The sequence below is a fragment of the Neolamprologus multifasciatus genome, chromosome 6 (genome assembly GCF_963576455.1).
Source record: "Neolamprologus multifasciatus chromosome 6, fNeoMul1.2, whole genome shotgun sequence".
Lineage (NCBI taxonomy): Eukaryota > Metazoa > Chordata > Actinopteri > Cichliformes > Cichlidae > Neolamprologus > Neolamprologus multifasciatus.
The window spans coordinates 23,160,699-23,181,585 of record NC_140444.1 but is presented as its reverse complement, the minus strand read 5'-3'; the positions used below and the strand labels follow the sequence as shown (position 1 = coordinate 23,181,585).

The 20,887-nt window shown below is 40.6% G+C and overlaps 3 protein-coding genes across 5 annotated transcripts in view; 1 reads left to right on the top strand and 2 right to left on the bottom strand.

Annotated features, from left to right (window-relative positions):
• gstcd (glutathione S-transferase, C-terminal domain containing) overlaps positions 1 to 1,866 on the bottom strand; it is a 56,388-nt gene extending 54,522 nt beyond the window's left edge. The window contains exons 1-2 of the mRNA XM_085164173.1: positions 1,602 to 1,866; positions 1,045 to 1,478 (exon numbers count right to left, since the gene is read on the bottom strand). Of these exons, the coding sequence (XP_085020299.1) occupies positions 1,045 to 1,461 (417 nt within the window). The 5' untranslated portion in view covers positions 1,462 to 1,478; positions 1,602 to 1,866. The remainder of the gene's footprint in view (positions 1 to 1,044; positions 1,479 to 1,601) is intronic.
• Positions 1,252 to 9,048, top strand: ints12 (integrator complex subunit 12). 3 transcript variants are annotated; one of them, XM_085164182.1, is made up of 7 exons: positions 1,252 to 1,317; positions 3,910 to 4,073; positions 4,218 to 4,367; positions 5,207 to 5,385; positions 5,795 to 5,954; positions 6,065 to 6,208; positions 8,224 to 9,048. In XM_085164182.1, exons 2-7 carry the CDS (start codon positions 3,918 to 3,920, stop codon positions 8,779 to 8,781), a joined length of 1,347 nt encoding a protein of 448 aa, XP_085020308.1. In that variant the 5' UTR covers positions 1,252 to 1,317; positions 3,910 to 3,917; the 3' UTR covers positions 8,782 to 9,048. The 3 variants fall into 3 exon arrangements, with proteins under 3 accessions (XP_085020308.1, XP_085020306.1, XP_085020307.1); XM_085164180.1 differs by lacking the exon at positions 1,252 to 1,317 and adding an exon at positions 1,897 to 2,020; XM_085164181.1 differs by lacking the exon at positions 1,252 to 1,317 and adding an exon at positions 1,921 to 2,025.
• Positions 6,441 to 20,710, bottom strand: arhgef38 (Rho guanine nucleotide exchange factor (GEF) 38). Its single transcript, XM_085164172.1, has 14 exons — positions 20,327 to 20,710; positions 16,907 to 17,091; positions 15,677 to 15,794; positions 15,405 to 15,552; positions 15,272 to 15,289; positions 14,980 to 15,179; positions 14,663 to 14,796; positions 14,434 to 14,538; positions 14,223 to 14,342; positions 13,567 to 13,935; positions 13,332 to 13,466; positions 11,803 to 12,004; positions 10,601 to 10,884; positions 6,441 to 9,773 (listed from the first exon to the last, which is right to left on the bottom strand). The coding sequence occupies exons 1-14, from the start codon at positions 20,538 to 20,540 to the stop codon at positions 9,591 to 9,593; spliced, it is 2,415 nt and encodes an 804-aa protein (XP_085020298.1). The 5' UTR covers positions 20,541 to 20,710; the 3' UTR covers positions 6,441 to 9,590.
• Positions 20,711 to 20,887: the final 177 nt, after the last annotated feature.

The following is a 20,887-nucleotide window of genomic DNA, read 5'->3' as shown; positions in this document are numbered from 1 at the left end:
AAAAATTTTTTGGTGTCAGAATTTTTTTTCCAGTTTTTGACAGTTCTTTTTGTCGTTGTTCCCTTTTGGATTGAAGAGTGAAAGGATCACAAGTGGAATATGTGTATATGTAAAATACATCTAGTTTACCACAGAGTGCTTTAAATTTCATTAGCCAACTGGGAACCACCATTTGCTCAAATCTATAACCTTCTGGGACCCTGATGGGGAACAATAGACGGTGAAAGTTGTGAGGTATAAGAGCTTTCCTAGATCTGAAACCATGCAAACTTTACAGCAAACTAAGAATTAGTTCATTATTTACTTATAATACTTTTTTTAAAAGTTGTTAATTGTGTGATTTCTAATGGTGATCTCTAAGATTTTGCATTTATTTGGGTTACTTGATTTTGTAGATTTCTTTATTTTTTGTTACCCGTCACTTTTTGTAATGACTGAGTTTTGGGGTTTTGTTCGCATTAAGTTGGTTCTGTTTTCCTTTCATTCAAAGATTTAATGGTTCTTTTTGATTTCAGCAAATCATTACTTATGGAGAGAGCATTACACCGCTTCACAACAGCTTTAAGTTTGTTCCTGAAGTCACTAAATGGTAAATGGACTGGTTCTTATATAGAAGCACTCAAAGCACTTTAAACAGCATGCCTCATTCAGTCTTTTTTCAATGCTTTCTCTACCAAAGTGCTTTCTATCTAACATTGACACACGTTCATATTCCAATTACTGCATCGGGAGAGTAACTTGGGGTTCAATTTCTTGCCTAAGGATACTTTGGCATGAACTTTAGTTTCAGCTAACTATAACTGGTTTGTAACTGTGTGCTTACTTTTAGACATATTCAAATTTGTGTAAATTTGTGTGTACAGTGTTTACACACTGGATGTTGACATGATGTTAATCCCAAAGGTCACCTATAGCCTACTACAGACCGTCAGTTTAAGTGTAAAAACACTCAGTATTGCCTATGACCTTGCAGAGAGATCCCATAGTCACTTGTTTATTTTCTTTTGTGTATTTTTGTCGTTTGCTTCCCTTTTTTCCACTAACCTCAGCGCAGGCTTTCAGACAAGTCTTCTTGAAACCCAGCAGAGCCAGTACATCATTTCTGGAGGGGTCAGCCTCGATGGTTTTGTTGATAATATGTCTAAGGACCACTGCCAGTCCTGCCCTGCAGAGCTGCCCAGTCTCATCCAAAACAGCAGGGAGGCGACAGTCCCTCACCAGCTGAGGCAGAGCCTCTGACTGAACATCAGAGGAGTCCAGATGCTCTGGCAGCTGACTTCTCAGAGACTCGGAGCTGCTGGGTTTCTTGAAGACCAGGTAAACTTTAAAAAACTTGCACTCGCAGTAAGAAAGGAGGAACAGGACGATGGAGGTGTGCAGGGGAAGGCGCGGCTCCTCGTTTTGAAAGCAAACTTCTAAATAGAGAGAGGGCTGCTGCTGGTTTTCGGGCTGTTGCTTCATTGTAAATAAAGTCAGCACTGCGGGGTGAAACACATGTGAGGGTTTAAAAAGTAGCCTCGGTAAGGTGTTCCGAGGTGGGGTTTGTAAATGGAAAAACAGCTGTATCTAACACGTTAAATGTCACTATGAGTGATACTTACAGCAGCAGTAGCTTCTATAAAACCACGTTGTTGTTATGGTGTGGGCTGCTTCTTCTTCTTCTTCCCCTGTGCTAAAGCTACCACAGCTTCACCTGTTTTCTACTTACGAATAAACAACACACGATGTGTCACTGGAAAAATACATGTAAAACTGTATAATATGTTAAGAGTGCCCGCTCCATAAATTGTTCTTTAAACAAAATTAACTATTAAATGAAGAAGCCATAATGTGAAATATTCTGGAGTAACACAAGTTGCTTCATAAGGTTCCGCGCTTATATCTTGCGGACATATTTGAGTGTTGCACATGTTAGAGGAAACGGCTTCTTTGTAGGAAGTGTTGTTCTGCCGTCAGTTTTCCCATGAAATCCAAAAGACCGGATTGAGGAGAGACAAGCTTACGAGAAGCAGAGTGTGAGGTAAGGTATTCCAGTTTAACGATTTTATGTGTAAATCCTAATTTCTACCTGACAGCTTCGAGTAACGAGAACTTTTACCGTTGTTGTGCTATTATGGCCCCTTGTGTTGCTGCTAGTCCGGACTGAATACGTTACGCAGCAGCCGAAGTTACTCTTTTTTTTAATTTGTATGAACTTTTAAATATTACACCCAACAGACGGAATTGAGACATTTGGGACTCAATCTACAAACGTGAGAAGGAAGATAATAATAAATATTTGTTTTAACCCACAGAAAAAATAAAAACAGGACAGCACATGACGTATCACAAAACACATCCACATGTCAATTACCTTGGAAGTCGGTGCTAACAAAAATGGTAAAAAAGCGCGAAAAAAAATATGATTTATTTTTGTTCTTAGCAAGGTAGAGCCGTTTAGCTATTACTAGCAGTACAGCATCGTAATTGTTTTTTAATCTTAAAATGACCGTCGCAGCACATTCATGGGTAGAATCTGGCCAGTGCTCTCTGCATGGCTTATTTAGCGAATCATAAATACACAAAAGTGACAGTACAGATTATACATTTTACAGTTTTACTGCTGTTTATGTTCACTGCCGCCATCTTGGATAGTTAACTCGGGGTTGATGGGTCTGTTCCGAGTGGGGAACCTGAGTTGAGGGGATGTTCCAGATTAACTGGAATCAACAGATTGACTGGGAACAAGGAAATTCAGATTTTCGACTTTATCTGGAACGCACCATTAATCCTAGTTTTAACGGAGATCTATCGTCTCCCCTTCAAGTGCCCTTCGTTTAGTAATAAAGATGTTTATTGTGATTGTGACAGAGTTTTTACTCATGGGAAACAGTTTTCACTAAATATTTAAGTCTTATTAAAATATTGACTTATGCATAATTAATGTTAAGAGCACCAGAAATAGATGCATGATGTTTCAAGGAATCTAAACAACATGTTACTTAAAGTGTTGTGAAAAGGTATTTGCCCCCTTCCGGAATTGTTCACATTTTTAGCACTTAAGTTTCTGTTCAAGAAACAAATTTTAACGATAACACAAGTAAATACATTCTGTATTTCTTCATTTATTAATGGGGAAAAAAAACTATCCAAACCTACCTGCGCCTCTGTGAAAAAGTAGTCCCCCCCAAACACAATAACTGGTTGTGCCACCCTTGGCAGCTAGACCTGCAATCAAGCATTTTTAATAACTGTCTTTGCAGAGTTGTTTCAATTCAGCCACATTCAAGGGTTTTTGTACATGATCAGCCTTTTTAACGTCAGTCAGATTTAATTCCGGACTTTGACTAGGCCACTCTCTCCCAAGGATGGCATTTTTGATCAGTCTCTATCTTATTGTTGAATCATTAACTCTGACCTTAACTGAGGCAAGTGAGACCTGCTGTTCTTTAAATGTTGTTTTGGGTTCTTTTGTGACCTGGATGATTTTGGTAGGTCGGTCACTCCTGGGAGTGGCTCTCGCAGTGGTTCACTAGAGTCCCAAAGCCTTAGAATTGGCTTTGTGACCCTTTCCAGACTGATAAATGTCTTTGACTTTGTTTCTCTGCTTTTCGTCACTTTCTTTAGATTGCAGTCTGGGGCTGATTGTTTTAGCCTGCTTCACTTTGTTAAACAGGTTCTATTTAAGGGATTTCTTGATTTAACGTGTCTGACAGTAATCTGGTGGCAACTGCTTTTTCACATAGGGCCAGGTCGATTAGGATAGCCTTTTTCCCTAATAAATGGGGGGAAAAAACAACTATTTTTTTACTCTTACTATCCTTTGTTGTCCTTAGTTTAACTAAACTTGTTTAACTACACATGATTTACTCAGTAGAGGGATGTTATTTGTTCCCTGTAGCCTGAAAAACTGTATTTTCTGATCCTCAGTTTCCATCATGGCTGGACCTGTCAGTTTGGAGTTGGATCCCATTTTTCTAAAGGCACTGAGTTATTTACACTCCAAAAGTAAAGACTCAGCTGAGAAACTGAAAGCTCTCCTTGATGAATCCCTTGCAAGAGGAAGTGACTCATCATACCGTTCATTACAAAAAGTAAGAAACTGGAGATGTACATGTTTATACAGTGTCTTTATTCTGTATCTCATTGTTGTTAAACCTTAATTTCCCTTTCTCAAACTAAAAGTTATTATTAATATTATTATTATTATCATTATTATTATTGTCATGTGTCCTCAGGACATAGAGGTATCAAAGGGGACTGTGCCAAAACTGACTTTAAGTAAGCAAGACTCCAAGTCTTCAAGTTCTTCATCTTCAAGCAGCAGCAGTGGAAGTAGTAAACCTGAGAAGAGCAAGAAAGACAGTGAGAAGAGACCATCTGAGAAGGTACTGTGTGAATTTTGCGTCATCAACTTAGTGCAAAAATACTAGAAAATCTCAACAACCTGGTAGTCCAACGCAAAAGGTGTTGCGTTGGACCATACAATCCTTCTTGTAAGGTGAAGTAGTGAAAAAAGAAGGGAAAACATAGGTAAGTCAAGAACACTCTGCGATTTAAGCAGTCTTTTCTTCATATTTAACATTATTTAATTATTTTGCAGACACTTTTAATATTCTCTGATGATCGTAAATGTGCAGCTAAACGGCTAAAGAGCTTTTCAGGATGGAGAGGTCAATGAGTCGTGACCGGCCAAGTCAAATAGCTGCTCTCACTCCAGCTTAGCAGCATGCCAGATGCCTAACACAAATCTTTCTTTAGTCGGCTGTGTCCTAGTCCTGTTTGGCTCCTGTGAATAAGTATTTTTTTGGACCTTAAGCACATGTACTCTCAGGCCAGACAGGCTACCAGGTCTTTTTAAAATTATCTTTAGTTCAGTGCATGGCTGTTGCGGGTATATCAAAGGGAGTTTCTCTCCTTATACTGAGGGGAAAAAAGGAATGAATAGATATTTTAGTAAAACAATAAACCTTTTTTTATGGTGAAAAGTGGAGGAGTAATCAATCAATCAAGGTAGAGAACCAGTTCAGAGTAGGTCAGAGCTGCTTACATGTTAAATAAATTTGAGTTCAGAAATTTCCTGCAAATTTGAGAAGCATACATATGTACTATTACATAGAAGAGTACTAGTGTTACAGTGAAGTAGATGCAGTTTGAAAATGTTTGTTAGTGATGCCAACATGCCATGTCTAAAATGTGCTCTTTCTGTCTTACTGAAAAAAAATAGATCAGGGTTGACTTGGGTGAGGTGGACCCCCCGAAAAAGCCTCGTTTGGAGAAACAGGAGAATCGTTCTTCTCCGATCACTGTGCAGACGAGCAAAGACCTGCTGCCAAACATAAATGATGATGAGACCAGCGCCGATGACTTCGCCATGGAAATGGGCCTGGCTTGTGTGGTTTGCAGGTACATGTTGAATATTTGTAGATATGGAAAGTTTTTGAGTTGCCGTCCCAAGTTTTTTTTTTTTTTTTTTTTTTTTAAACCTTTTATTATCATATGCCGAGTAAAGAAACATGTTTTTTCTGTCCCAAAGTGAGCCAATGAAATTCTTGCTTTTCCTGTCCACAACAGATACCAACCTAAAAAAATCCACATACAAAATAGAGAAATAGAATAAATGCTAATTATAACAACAGCACATCAGAAATCCAGTAGAATTATAGCATATGAAAAAAAAATTGTACTTGGAACTTTTTCCACTTTTAATTATTGAGATTCATTTTACTCCATCGTCAACAGGTAAACGTGTTAGCAAATTAATTATGTGTCCCTGCCATATGTCTTTACTTTCCTGCTGTTTTTATTCCTTAAGACAAATGACCGTGACCATGGGGAACCAGTTGGTCGAGTGCCAAGAATGCCATAACCTGTACCACCAGGACTGCCACAAGCCCCAGGTGACCGACAAAGAAGTCAATGACCCACGGCTTGTGTGGTACTGCGCCCGATGTACCAGACAAATGAAGCGTATGGTGAGGAAAATAAATTATCTTCCAGCATCAGATTTGTATTTAGATTCAGCGAGCTTAGTTTGTTTTTAAGTAAAAGGTTGTTTGTTTGTTTGTTTGTTTTTGTCCACAAGGCCCAGAAACCTCCACAGAAGCCGTCCCCTGCGTCTGCATCTTCAGCACCTGTTGTAAAAGACACACTAGTGAAAAAGACGGAGCTTAAGCCCAAAACTGACACAGCCAGCACCTTCCAAGCATTCAAAAGAACAGAAGTGAAGGTATGTGTTAACTCGTTATGGCGTCCATCGACGTGCATTGTTAATGTGAATGTTTATACACAGCCCTTGTGTCGTCTCACGTTCTCCTTCTTCTCAGACAAGAAAAAGTTATGATTTCACATCCGTAAATTACTTGGGACTGCAAGGGAGAGAACAGCAGTTGCAGTCAGAGTGCAAAGCTGCTGTGAAAGGCAGTCTGCATAAATCCCCGCAGAGGAAAATGAGCAGAAAGTGTAAACTTATTTTCAAGGATCAGTGTTCCAGCACGGTGCCATTTCTCCAGAGGGAATGGGTTTAAAACTTTTCAGAGCGCTTTCACTTAATGGAGTTCACCAAAAAGTTATTTTGATAGCAAACATGATACCCTGTAGTCACAGATTTGATTATGTTAATACTTCTACCGTGAGGTGTAAGAGTTTTCATAGTTTGCAGCAAAAGTATTGCTCAGGCAAGCAGGACGCAGCGTGAGTAGCTGAGAAATCACATTTTTACTTGATATTTAAGAAACTGCACTGTATGTTGTTGTTGTTGTTGTTGTTGTTTTTTCCTGCTTATAGGCTTTTATTTTTAATCAACAAAGCAGAGGCTGGTAATTTGATGCTTCTGCTTTGCAGTTCACAGACTGATGCAAAGAACCTTTTCTTGCATTTATAGGTCATTTTCATTTTTGTAATCATCTGTTCACCTCCAGCAAACTTCTTTAATATATGTACAGTGACATTATAATTGAGTACAAGAAGGTTGAAACCCACAAAAACTGCCTGCAGAGATTATTGGTAATATATTTACTAACGCACCAGTGACAATGACAATTTTATTTATATAGTACATTTCATTATATTAAAGCTCAGTGTGTTTAATACAGAAAAAGAAGACATAACACCATAAATCAGTGAAAAACGCTTAAGAGAACAAAAAAATAATAATAATGCATATTAACTGTAGGCCCGTGTGCAGAGAAAGGTTTTGAGTCCGTTTTTGAATCTGCACACAGATGTAATTGAACTTGAGTCAGCAGGCTGCTTGTTCCAAAGATTAGGACCACAATAACTGAAAGCACCTCAAGCGTACTTGGATCAGATTTTGGGAACAGTTAAAAGATCACCCAGGAAGTTGATTCTGTTCATCTAGACGTAGCGTTTTCAGTAGGAGAAACGTTTCTGTCACCCATCCAAGTGACTTCTTCAGTCTAAAGAAGTGACCTCTCTGTCACTCAACTCCCAGTGTTTTCGTTGAGTTGCAATCAGGGTTCATTGTTCTGCCAAGTTGTCTGGTGGTCAGCTCTGCCGCCAGCAGTCAAATAGCACAAGCTGCAGTCATGTCATTGTTACCAAACTGTTGGTCCCTTTTTAAAGCCTTGGATGTCCTAGATAGATGAATGGTCTTTTGGAGTTAGTTAGATAAAGGCATTGTGACTTCTTCCCCAAAATTGTATTTTGAGGCACAGGACTATTCACAATAATCAGTCAGCTCTGACTGTTGGGAATCATAAACACAACCCTGCATGCATTTGGACAACTAGTTTTCTTAACAGAGAAGTTCTTCCTGAATTGGGCCAAAAGTGCATTGATGTGACAAGAATAGGGGTGACCCAAGCACATCATCAATTAGACAATGAAGCCTTCAAGTCCTGTACAAAAGCGTCAGTTAAAAATGTAGGGCCTCAGACTTACATTATGTAAATTCTCACCACTAGATGTCAGTGGATTGTATTCAGCTGAATACTGTTTTCCTAACCCTCCTAATTCAAGTGCATATTCTTAGCTATGGTGGCCACTGAAGGACAAATGTTTTTTTTGAAAACTAAAGCTCCAAACTAGGTTCTTCAGGCCCAAGTGGGAGCAACAGGGACTTGTTCTCAAATAATAAAACATAAATGATAATAAAACAAAGGGATGATCCTTCATATCTTGAGAGATATGAAAGAGATGAAAACAAAATCCAAGTAGTTAGTTAGTAGTTTGTTATTAGTCAGTATTACACTTTAATAATGACAGTAACCTTTTCCCATGCAGCCACCAGCCACTTCAGCCAATCCCACCAGCAGCAGCTCCTCCTCCTCGGGCAGCGGTCTTACTGGCTGGGCTGCATTTGGCGCCAAAACGAGCCCATCTCTTCCTGCTAGCTCCAAACTAGGTTCCTCAGGCCCAAGTGGAAGCAGCAAGACCTTGACAACTCCTTCTGGACAAAAGCCTGTTGGGTTATCTGGGCTAGCTGGAGGAAAGTCGGGGCTTGGTAGTGCAAAGATATCTGGGAGCGGCAATGGAAACGGCTCCAGTCAGGCAAACCTGAAACCGCCTCCACCTCTGACTCTGGGTAAGCAGCCGTTGAATAGGTCATCGAGCGGTGAAGGCCAAAGCAAAGGCAGCTCTTCGTCAGGGGCCAGTTCTCCTAACAGCTCCCAGACTGGAGGCAATGGAGGCAGTAACGGAGGAGGTAATGGAAACAATGGGAATGGGTCAAAGGCCGCACCTGGGGATAAACTACCTACAACCCAAGAATCCCAGCTTAACGCCATGAAGCGGTTACAAATGGTGAAGAAGAAAGCAGCGCAGAAGAAACTGAAGAAGTGAGTGAGGACTGAGTGAAAGGAGGAAGAGTTGTGAGGAAAGGGGAAAATAAATGTTCAAAGAGGGCCGATTGAGTGCCAGAGCATTAAGTTTCTATTTCAAGAGCAGTTGTACATCAAGTAACACCATTGAGTTAAATACTTGAATTTCACTTTGTGTAAATGCTGCTAGACTCGTGTGCCTCGTCCTGTCCTTACAAATCTAACCAGTGAAAAAAGTGTCATGTCACTTTTTATCAATTAGTGTCATTAAATATCCCGTTCTTACATACTCGCAGTAGCTTTGACTTTATTGTGACTGCGTTTTCTCAATTCAGTCATTCAGTTTTATTGGGAGAAACAGAGAGTGGAGAATAAACCAGAACAGCAATAACCACAGAGGCAGTTTTTATTCATAACGTTATCAACGACTTTGAACGTATTTCTTCATTTCAGGGCAAGCGGTGAATAAAACTTCATATAAATCATTTCACATAAAACATATACTCTATCTATAAATCACATCATATATTTTTATATATAGAAATTTACTTCATTAATAAATCACTTCATTATTCATATGAACTCGACAACACTGAAGTATAAAAAGTGCTCAGCACAGTGCCCTGTGCTTTTATAATTATCCACATTCATCACAGATTACTGGTCAAGCTCCATTAGTGAGCTCTCTTGTTATCTTCTGAAGGCCAAGCAGGTTCAACATCAACACTATGGTATGATAATAATATCTGTTGGGATGCTCATCAAGCAGAAATGTAGCTTGGTTCAATTACATTTTGTTAAAACGGTAAACTGATGCTCAGAATTGGGTTTTTAGGCGTAGGACATCCTGCCGAGGTAGTTGGCCGGGACGTATCCTTTTTGTCCGTTAGCCTCAGCCAACCACCACTCCTTGTTACCTCCCAGGTCACAGAATTGAAGGATGCGAACGTGCTGGTGCTCCTGCAGGGTCAGTTCCTGTTCGCATCGGGCTTGAAATGCATACACGGCGTAATACTGTGGAAACAGACCCAGTTTAGGTGTGAGCAAAGGCAGACACAATTATTGCTTTTAAAATGTGTTAAAAGCAAAAAGTTAAGATTCACTCCAAAAACTTAAAACAAAAGGCATCATGAAGGAATTTGTATGCACTCCTGTTAATCCAGAAGGTGGCAGTGTTAAGCTTCCTGGCAAAACACAGCAGTAACACCAATACTGATTCTCACTCGCTGCGATCCATTAACCTATGTCAGTTTTTATTTATAATGTTTTATGTATTTCCAGACCTTTAACTCGATGATGATCAGAGATGTATTTCAGTCAAAGGCCCCAAGGACGAACCCTACGAGTGCTGCTGAGTGACGGCAATCTCACCATGTAATGCTATTAAAAACAATTAAATTTAATGTCAGCAGACAGGGTGAAGCCATTAAATGTGATTTTAGAGTGACTCATCTTCTGCTGATCGAGTCTATATACCTGCGGTCCTCGTTTACCTACGCGCTGCAATAACCCATAATTCACAGCTGTGGCTCGGGTAAACCATTAAAGTTATTATGGGCTGAGCCTTTGTGGGGGTTTTTTATTATGTTTTTTTTTTTTAATCAGTTTTTTAAGGTCTATGTGATGTGTGTGTGTGTGGTTTTTTTTTTTTTGTTTTTTTTTTTTTGTTGTTTCATTTCTGACCTTGAATTTCAGTCTCTTTTTTTTTTTTTTCTAACCTCAGTGTATACAGCTACTCTGACCTTAACTGTTAGGTTATCCTCTATGGAGCTAAGTAGTGCGATATGTTAATATGACACTGTGAGAGCAGTACTGATCAGCTGGCAGACCACCACACACACCTGCTGAGCCTCTGAGTCCACTGTGTCCTCCGTGTCCTCAGTGCTCTCCAGCTCCCCCTGCAGGCCCGAGAGAATTGAGCAACTGTCAGTGGTGCTGAGCTTGAAGCTGCGCAGGCTGCTGCTGCCGCTTCCTGACACGAACAGACTCAGGTCATCAAAGTCCTCATCCACCGTGGCAGGTGGCTGCTGCTGGGGCTGCTCTTTGGCCATCTGGCCTGCCCGCTGCGAGTCCCTCAGAGGGTTGTACTGCTTCAGGAAGGTGGAGTAGACATAGCCTTGCATACCTGACAAGGGACACAGAGATAGTTTGTCAGGCGTCCTGACCTTTGAGTACATTTTAAAGGGTTGATTCACTAAAATTAAGCTTTAAAAAAAAAAAGCTTAATCTCTCGTTATATGTAGCCCTGCAGATTATTATGGATGTCATTCATTCATATTTTTTTGAATGGCACAAGAAAATAATCCATTCAAATCACAATGTGATGAAAGCAGCAATCTTAGAGATGTATGAAAGTGAGTGCCTGTCTAATGTTAAGGGGCTTCATCCAGAGGCCACAGAGCACTTGCTTACACAAGTCTCGAATCCAGGTCCAGTGAGTTACTGAAGAGTGTGTAAATATGAGGCCCGCATATTCATAGTGTTGATATCAACAGAAGGAAGAACAACAACTTCCTGGGAATGCTTGTTATCCCAGAGGAAAAGACAAGCCTGTGAAGAATGTACTTTACGCCAAGAAACATACACACTATTTTTTTCTAGTGTTCTTAAAAAAGAACTTGTTATTTCAGAGTACAAAGATGAGCACCAGTGATATCTCTTCATCCTTGTCTCTGAATCCCCGGGGGAAAAGTCTTTGTACTCTAAGTAACACTGCATACAACTGCGTACAGCAGTTTGTTCCAAGCAAGATGCTGGGATCTCAGGTGCCTCTATGAGACGCAAAGCAGAGATAGAGCCGGCATTGTTGTGAGGCAACAATCTCCAGAGGCAACCAGCAACCATGACATCACAGGAGCTCCTGGGACAAATTCTCATCTGCTGACTTATCAAGGCCAGAAAGTAAAGTTTGGTGTGAGTGTTTTCACAGAGAAAAATGCATTAGATAAAACCTGTGGCACCCATACTTGCAGATGATCCAGTGTGATAACTTAATCCACGGTGTGTGTCTTACTAACAGTACTACACGCACACACACACTTGCCTCCAGTGTGTACCAGCCAGCGGCTGCTGCTGCCCATCGGATCTGTGTCCTCAATCAGAGCTACCAGCTCTCCCTCCAGCAGGCTCAGGTCCTGCTCCTGGCAGCCATTGCACTTCCTCTTCAGCTGGTACAGTCGGTTCACTGGGTATTCTGCCAGCAGCCAGGCACGCTGTTCCTCGGTCTGATGCTGCACCTCCGGCACCTGAAGGACAGCACAACACAAAGAAGTGTTGCCGTAAATATTTGAAGCGGGTATGTGGTGTGCAGGTTTACGTAGGATTGTTAGGTAACAGTACACAAGGGTAATCTAGGGAGGGTGAATGGTAATATGATCCTGGAGCTCGGACTTTCAAACACATCTATTCACGTGCTCAAGAAAAAGAGCCTTCTAATATAGGTGCAGATGTTTTAGTGTATATGCGTATGCAGACCAATGAGCATGCCAATATACAGTACTGTGCAAAAGTCTTGAGCCTCCACAGTGACCTCCTCTGTACGTATTGACGCTTTGAACCAGAAATCTAAAATTTGGATACTTCCCCCAATAAGACTAATTGTTACTGATTTTCAGCCCAATTCTTATGTAATTTAGCATACCTCAGCCTTTTTCCCTGTTTCCCTTCTGTAAGAATGGCTTCCTGGCATCCATTTCTTAAGGACATGACTTTTACTGACTTAGTTTTTTAGTCCTGTCACTTCTTCTATTGTATTCTATTTTTAATTTCCTCAAGTTTTTGGGGATACCGTGCACACCATCCCAAGACATGCCAAGTTTTGGGCTAATAGTTTTTGGAAATCACCTTGTTGGTGCAAAGATACCATTTTATGCCTGTAAAACTGTGATACATTTGACAATTTCATAGAGTTAGCTAAAGAAATGGGAACTAATGATGTGTTTTTGTGAAAGGCTGCTAATAAAAAAGTGCCAAAACATAACATTTAAATCTGGTAGACAGACACAACGCTGGTGCATCCTTTTACTAGTTTTGTTTTTTATGCTTGAATGACACAAAGTTCAGTCTTTGCTGAGTAAACATGCAAAGAATAAAAGATCAGGTACAAGAACTACACTCAAATTGAAATAGCAGGGGAAAAGGGAAAAAGCAGCCAATGCCCAAAGAAAAACTTTGAAAGACCGTAAGAAGCCTGGAGAACTTTTGCTCAAGAGCACTTTAAAAAGAAGAAAGTCTGGTCCTCTGAAGCAAATTATAGAGAAATGATGGTTGGCTCAACACTTTTGCACAATCCTGCAAATGAGACTGATGCCTGTCTCCTGAATCGAGTACTTAACTTCATCATAGCCTGGGATCTGTGATGCGTACAACTGAGCATTTATGCCTTGCGACTGATTTTGTCAGAGTTTGGAAAAACAACGGTCTTTTTGAATTTTCTCAAAACTGAAGACTATGTGGCAAATTTGTTTTAACCTGTGATCAGTGACGAATGGTAAAATCCTCAGACCAGAGGTTTTAAAATCACACACTTGAGGCTTTACGTAAAGGTGAGATTAGTCTGTTCAGCTTTCTTACCGCAGTTTTCCTGTCTCGTTTTTCAAAGCTGACTTTTCGCTCCATTAACTTCTGTGCATTGTCCTTGACAAAAGTCAGATTATTCAGCTCATCCATGATGCTGTTCTGGACCTCAGCAATGTTTGACAGCGGAGGCTGAAAAGGCAAACATAACACAGGTTAGCTTTATTGTTTTTTTTATTTAAAAAAAAACTTTAAAGTCTTCCAAATGGGATATTTGTAGATGTATCCTTACTGGTAGCTGGTGCACTGATGGAGCACCCATCAGTGCATTATTCATCAGCCCTCTAAGTAGCGCCACTAGAAACACCACACTGTTAGTCAGGATAGTGTATGCAGCTGTGTTGAACCTCTGCAGTTCTTCCACTAGCAAAGCATTGAGAGCTTCGTAGTCCCTCTTGGCTGGACCTGGTGGGTCTTCTGATGCCGGTGAAAGAGAGGAAGAAGTGGTGGAAGAAGAGGATGAAAAAGAGGAAGAGCGCTCCAGGCGACTGCAGTAATCTAGCAATTTGTCATAGCGTTTTTGGATGAGCTTCTGAGGGGCTGTGAACATGCCGTGCAGAGAGGAGAGGGGGGTGAGCACCAAGTGCTCCAAATTGTCTCTCTGGAGGGAAAAAACATGGCAAAAGGAAAGAAATGAGGATTAGTTTGTGTAGCTCATAGCATACTTATTTAATTTGTACATATAAACAGTTTTGTTTTGTGAGCATCTCCTTAAAAATAAAAAGAGAGAGATCTTTTGCAAAATCTTTTTCTGTGATGCATCTTTGAGGCCCAGCAGTTTTCTCAAAGTGGAGATGAAGAGTGTACTTTGACACCGGCACAGAATATCATGCAGTGATACAAATATAAAAGCAAACTGGAAACATTTTTGCACTGAAGGACACTTACAAAGACCTTATAGGGATCGTAGCCATTGTCGTGGACCAAACCATTGCCATCATTTTTGTTTGAATCCTTGACTATGTTCTTCACATCCTGCACACTCTGAACAGCTACAGACACCATCTCCTGCAGGAAACATGGAAAAACAAACCTTAAAATAAGCCAAATTATATATTATGCATATTTTGTTAAAGAAAATGGTCAAACATGTACTTACCTGAGTGTACTGCAGGTAACATTGAACGTTTTTGACCAGTTGCCTCGCAGCTTTCTCTAAACTCCTGAAAAGCTTCTCCTCTCTGTCAAACACTTCATCTCTCACCTACGGAAATAACACATCACTTACACATAAACATACTAATAGCCAATTATTCCTCTGTATAGCTCATATTAGCTATAAAGAGTGGAGAATGAACTGGAATCAGTTTGCCGTCACTTTGTTTTACCTGTGTATCAGCACCCGCGAGGATTTTGAGATAACCGGCAAACCTGTCTCCCTTCTTCCTGATGGAGTGGATGTTAAACTTGTTTAATTTTCCCCTCAGTGTGCCGTCATCCTCCAACCTCTTGTACTTCATAACTGAGAATCAACAAAAAGCCGGGGAACAGGTCTGATCAGATTTGGTATGGATCGTGTATAAAACACACACATACACAAAATAAATTTGCAATTTTGCTAAAGCCTTTCATATAGATGCATTTTTACAAACAGACATTATGAATAAAAATTGCCTCACGTATGTCAGTGTAAATGAAATCTCACCTATGTCCTTGCGTCTTTTAAATTCATTGATGTTAATATTGATGATCTTGGCAGCTGTGAATGCCTCCTGCGTCGGCTGATGGTCAGTGTGGTCTTCAGGCGTGGCGTGCCACAGCTCCCCAAGAAGCAATGGGTACTTCATGATCCTCTGAACGGGTTTGATGAGCAGTGAACCCATATCCAACAAATTAGGTTTCCCTCTGTGCAAATGAGCATAATAGCCAATAATCAGCTATCAAAGCTAAAGTAATAACAAAAAAATACAAAATATTTTGCTAGTAACTACACTTACTCTTTATCATAGATTTTCCTGAAAGGAAAAGAAAGAAGATGACAAACAGAAAAAAATAATTTTTTGAATACATAATAATAAATATAAAAAATAATAAAGGTGAAAATCATTTAGAAAAAGTGGCTTAACTTACTTCAGTGCTAATACACATGTGGTAAAATGTTGCTTGATTTCTTCATCTTTCTCATAGGATTTGAGGGACGCGTTAGCCTCATCATGATGGTAACAGTAAATCTTATATACATCTTCTAAAGCTGCCTTTGCCTGGATAAATACATCTCCTTTAAATTAAAATGGGAGACAACATGTTTCATTTACTACTGATGTGACCAGCAACAATCACCAAAGACAAAACTGTATCAGTCAGACAGCTTGTCAGTCACTCAGGAACTAGACTAGCGTTACCTATGACAACGGCTTCTGGATCAGGGTCAGCCATGGCCTCGTGCAGTCTGTGCAGGAGTGCTGCAGAGACCTCACACACCGTCTCCATGTTGGTGAACAGTCGATCCACATCCACAACCTGCAGCCCAGCAGACTCAAAATGTACAAGTGCATTTTCTACCCACATGTCAGTTAAACTGAGTATTGTTAAACCAAAGGTTGATGTTATTTAAATGACCAGGCTTTGTTTTAACATTTAACCAGAGATTCATGACCTTCTATCAAATGCTCAGCATATAGTTTAAGAATTTGAACTGAGGTTTACGTTGGCACTGATTTTCATTGTTGTTGTTGCATACACTCACCAGACAGGGTTTTTGGTGTACCTTGCTAATATCCCCTTTAGCCTTAATAATGTGTTTTATTCTTTTTGGCATAGATTCTACAAGGTGCTGGAAACATTCATAATGATATGATCATAAGATGGGTGCACTGTTGTCATAAATTGGTAGACACTGAGGTAGGTTGTGGTGTTTAAACAATGCTCAATTGGTAGTAAGGAGCCCAAAGTGAACCAAAGTATTTCCCCCACACTGATATCACAACCACCAACCTGAACCACTGAAACAATGCAGGATATATCCATGCTTTCATGTTATTTACACCTAATTCTTACTCTATCATCCGAATATCGCAGCAGAAATTGACACTCATCTATTGAAAATTTTTTTAGTTGACACCCAGTGTGGTCTTCTGATGCTGCAGCCCATTTGCTCTAAGGTTGAATACGCTGTGCATTCAGAGATGCTCTTCTTGGTTGTAATGAGTGGTTATGTGAGTTATCGATGCATTCCAGTCAGCTGAGAGCAGACTGGCCATGTTATTTACTCAAAACTGCTGTTCACTGAAAATATTTTGTTTTTGGGACAAGTCTAAGTTAACCCTAGAGATGGTTGTGTGGGGAAATCCCAATAGATCAGCAGTTTTTGAATTACTCAGACCAGGCCTGCTACTGGCACCAACAACCATGCCACAATCAAAGTCTCTTAAATCACTTTTCTTCTCTATTCTGATTCTCCATATCTCATGTCTAAACACACTGAATTTCTGCCATTTGATTGGCTGATTAGCTATATGTCTGAGCAAGGACTTAAACAGGTGTGCCTAACAAAGCGGCCAATGAGCGTATATGGATATCTGTGAGCGGTAAAGTTACAAGAGATTTCTGTGAGGATCGTGAAAAGCACCTACCATGAGATTTCGCAGAGGCTGCACCACTTCTCTGATGCACAGCTCCAGGTCAGTGAGGAAGTCCTTTTCAGTCTGAACAAGTTCCTGAATGACTTTTTCCCTGCGCTTCATCTTCCTCGCACGCAACTCCTCTGGGTCAATGGCAGGAGATGGGATTGGGGACAGACCACGTGGCGTCATTTTCTCTAAAAGTAAAAGACAGTCAAACGTTAAAATTTGGAAAGGTTTTTATTTGACATCACAATCGTAGCATCTGTCCTAATGAGTCACACAGATTATACAACATTAATTAGCTAATTTTATATGTTTTCTACCATTTTAAGCCATCTATGTGACATTTTCTAAAATCTGGGTAAATACCCTGGCGCCATAAGCTGTGCGATGCTTTGAAAAAACTGTAACACATCCTCTTGATGCCTAAGCAGCATTCTTTATTTCACAGTGATCTAATTATTTTGACTTGAATGCCAAGAGACTTCACTTAACATGCCAGTCAGGCTGACTTCTCCTTTTTTTTAACTGCTCTGCTGCCTAATCAGTCTGTGGCTGCTCTGTGCTTTGCATGGCAGGCAGGAGTGTCTGCTCAGGGAAGAGGGATGTTTCCTTGCTGCCTAATCGACACCACACACTGCTTCCTCCTCTGCTGCGAGAGCACGATGAAAAGGGGGGGGGGGGGGGGGGAGACAGAAGGCTGCAAGACCTGTGTCAGGTTGAAAAACTAATCGTGCCACTGATGTAACCCTACAGCGTGCTCAGGCACGCGTGTGTGTGTGTGTGTGTGTGTGTGGGGGGGGGGGGGGGGGGGGGTAGTTATGAGTACACACCTACAAATACACCAACACACACATCAGCACTGATTCACATGTTTTTGACGAACAAATACACACACACACTCACGCATGCACATTTAAACAAATGTATTCCGTCAGCCTCAGGTTACGCATTATACACACAAGAGTAAACACTGCAAACTCTAAAAAGTTGAAGTTCATCTTAGTGTACAAATATTACCAAGAGCTTCTTGTATTTTGGGGGGCATCCAAGGAACCATTTGCAAAAGATGACTACATCTATATATCAGCAGCTTGAGTGACATGGCCATTGCCTGCTGGTGCAGACTGAAGATGACGAAACAGATGCCCTTTATTGAAGCTACGCAGAATGCATCTTGTGTTTCTGGTTGGTACTTGCTCTCTTATGAATGGGAGCAGTGTTTAGCATCGGTGAGTGACTCCAGAGATCTGCTTGCATCGCCGCGTACAGTTTCACCTTGCTTCCCAGCCTTGTGAAACTGTAAAATGAATCTGCAGTGGTTAGTCATGATTTATTTGACTGATTTTTTTTTTGCCAATTCAACAAGAGCTTCGCACAATTCCTTCAGTTATATTCCTTCAGTGACATAAGAGTCACTGAAGGAATATAATTAATTGGAATACAATGTTCTTCCTTCCTAAAATACTTCAAGTATTTTATAGTATTTTACTATATTTTAACATGTGGTTGAAATGTGGTTGTCTTTGTGAAGGCTCTACTTGCACAGTAACTATACTGAAGCCACCTCACCTGGTTATTACATGGTATAGCATATACAATATAGCATTTATATATATTATAGTCATAAATAGATATTTTCCTGTCACTGTGAAAAGTTTTAATGAGTTAAAATGGATGACTAATCCCGGTTCCTTTCCAGTGCTTTGAACTGAACACGTCGTCTGTCTCATTCAAACTTGACCTTGAAAGGTTCCCTCCACAGAGTTTAAAAAAAAAAAAACATGGATCAAGAACAGGCGGGACATTTCAACTTATCCTTCTGCCGGCATTATGTTTGGTGAGGTATGGTTACTAGGATCGGAGTTCTCATGAAAGCAAATACAGGGCGTTTTTAACTGCTCAGTCCAGTGAAAGGGATCCAACAGAGTGGACCGGAAAGAATGAAGGCCACAGTGTATCACGTATCACCATCAAGAAAAATGACATGACAGACTTATCCGCATAGCACAGGCCCCTGTGGCAATCAGTGGGAAGGGGAAATACTTTGGACACAATAAATTAAATAGTTTTTTAAATGCCTGAAGTTATTTGAAAGTTAGAAAACAGGCGAGAAAGACTTCAGAAACTACAAACAAATAGGTAGTTTTATCTGTTCCATTACTGTCCTGTGGGTTTTTTTGCTGGTAAATCATTGTTGGAAGTATTTTATTTAGTTGCGGTAAATAATTCGACATATTGATGTCATTGTTGCCATGGCTCTATGGCTTGACCAACCTGTCTGGCAAGCATATGAGAAGAGACTTTCTAGCAGCAACTCATATGTTTCCTCTTTCAGTGAAGTCATCGTTCTGTCAATATTTGCATTGGTGTAAATATGTAATGCTGCTGGTTTCCCTGAGGGTAAAGTCAAAAGGCGCGGGTAAATAGTTTACTCAAAACATCACAGTGTTTTTTGTACAACTCAGCCTGCCATGATGCAGGTTGATTCTGAAAGTAGAAAGTACAAAGGGATGAAGAGTGGTTATGTCTCATATAAACTTAGCATCTTCTGAAAAGACAAAAGTGTGTGTGTGAAATGTGTTGTTACCCACAAAACACCAACAAGGTTAGACTGCACTATTAGACACAGTTATTTGAACCACGGTGCAGTCATGTTGTCATGTGATGAGCATTGTTCAATGAATAAGAAGACAAAGAACAAGTGGCACAGGAAAGCCTACATACTTACCTAATCTTTCATATCAACCCCCTGCTGATGATTGATGTCATCGGCAGGGAGCATTCCCAGGCACTGACTGCACTTTAAGGACAGGGGAATCCAGTTTTACTTACTACTATGTGTTAGAATGAAAAGACTGTGTCAGCAGTAGTAATGAGGCAACACACAGCTGAATTGACAATTGTTTCTCACAGCTCATTTCCTATTTCAGCTGGCTTATGCCTCCCATGGTTTTTGGTTTAAATGCTACGGCCACTGTGATCAAAACTAAGACCCAACATTTTAAATTTAAAAAAAAAGATCCAAAGTCCCCCCATCGTACAACACTGGCCTTGTTTACAAGCTGGCCTGGAACAATTTTAAGCCACTCCTCTGTGCCTGAGTTTGGAGCACACTTTGCATATGTGGCTTCATCCCTGTGGGAGTATCGCCTGCTCAACACATATTAACACAACAGGTTCAGGGTGCACAGCGGCCCACACTTTTGTGTGTGCGTATGTGTGTGTGTGTGTGTGTGATCACTGTTTGCCCGAAAGCCATCGATGCTGCTCCTACAGCCCGTCTACATTCAGATCTATTTGTCTGAACTTCTCCCACACAGCAGTTTATCACCATGTTTGAAATGCAGAGACTTTTCAGAAGGACAGTTGCGCGTATAAGTTGTTGCCATAGTTTTGATCCCTGAGGAACATCATTAGTTGCTGTACCTTTAAGTTTGGCGCTGTACTCTGTCTTGTCAGACTGACTCCTCCTCACCAGCGTCCCCAGGTTGATGTCACCTTTGTCCATGTCATCAGCTACGATTGTGTCCGTCTTTCTCCTCTCCAGGTAACGCAGGAACACAGGCCGGTTCCTCCTTTTAATCACTTTCTCCTTTTCCTTTTCCTTCTCACTTCCGCCGCCCTCCTTGGGATCCATCATGAGGCTTTGCTATTAGACTAAAATCAAAAAAAGGCGAGGAAAGAAAGAGACACAAGGAAACAGAGCGAAAAAAATAAACAAAAAAAAAAAAAGCTAGAGCCTGGAAAGTACAACAGGTGTACTGTTCCCTGTGCACTGGCCGCCAGCTCTGCACAGGTAATGTAGCTCCTCCTTGTGTCTACCTGTCATTGGAGCTGTGTGGCCACACCTCTTTGCTGCTGTTCTGTGTTTCTGCCCTTTAGGCATTCAAATCCATCCCGGAAGAGAAAGTGATAAACTAGAATCTGTCTCTCCTTAAGGGTAAAGACAGAAAAATAATGGCTAGCTGAGGTCTTTTTAATGAGTTA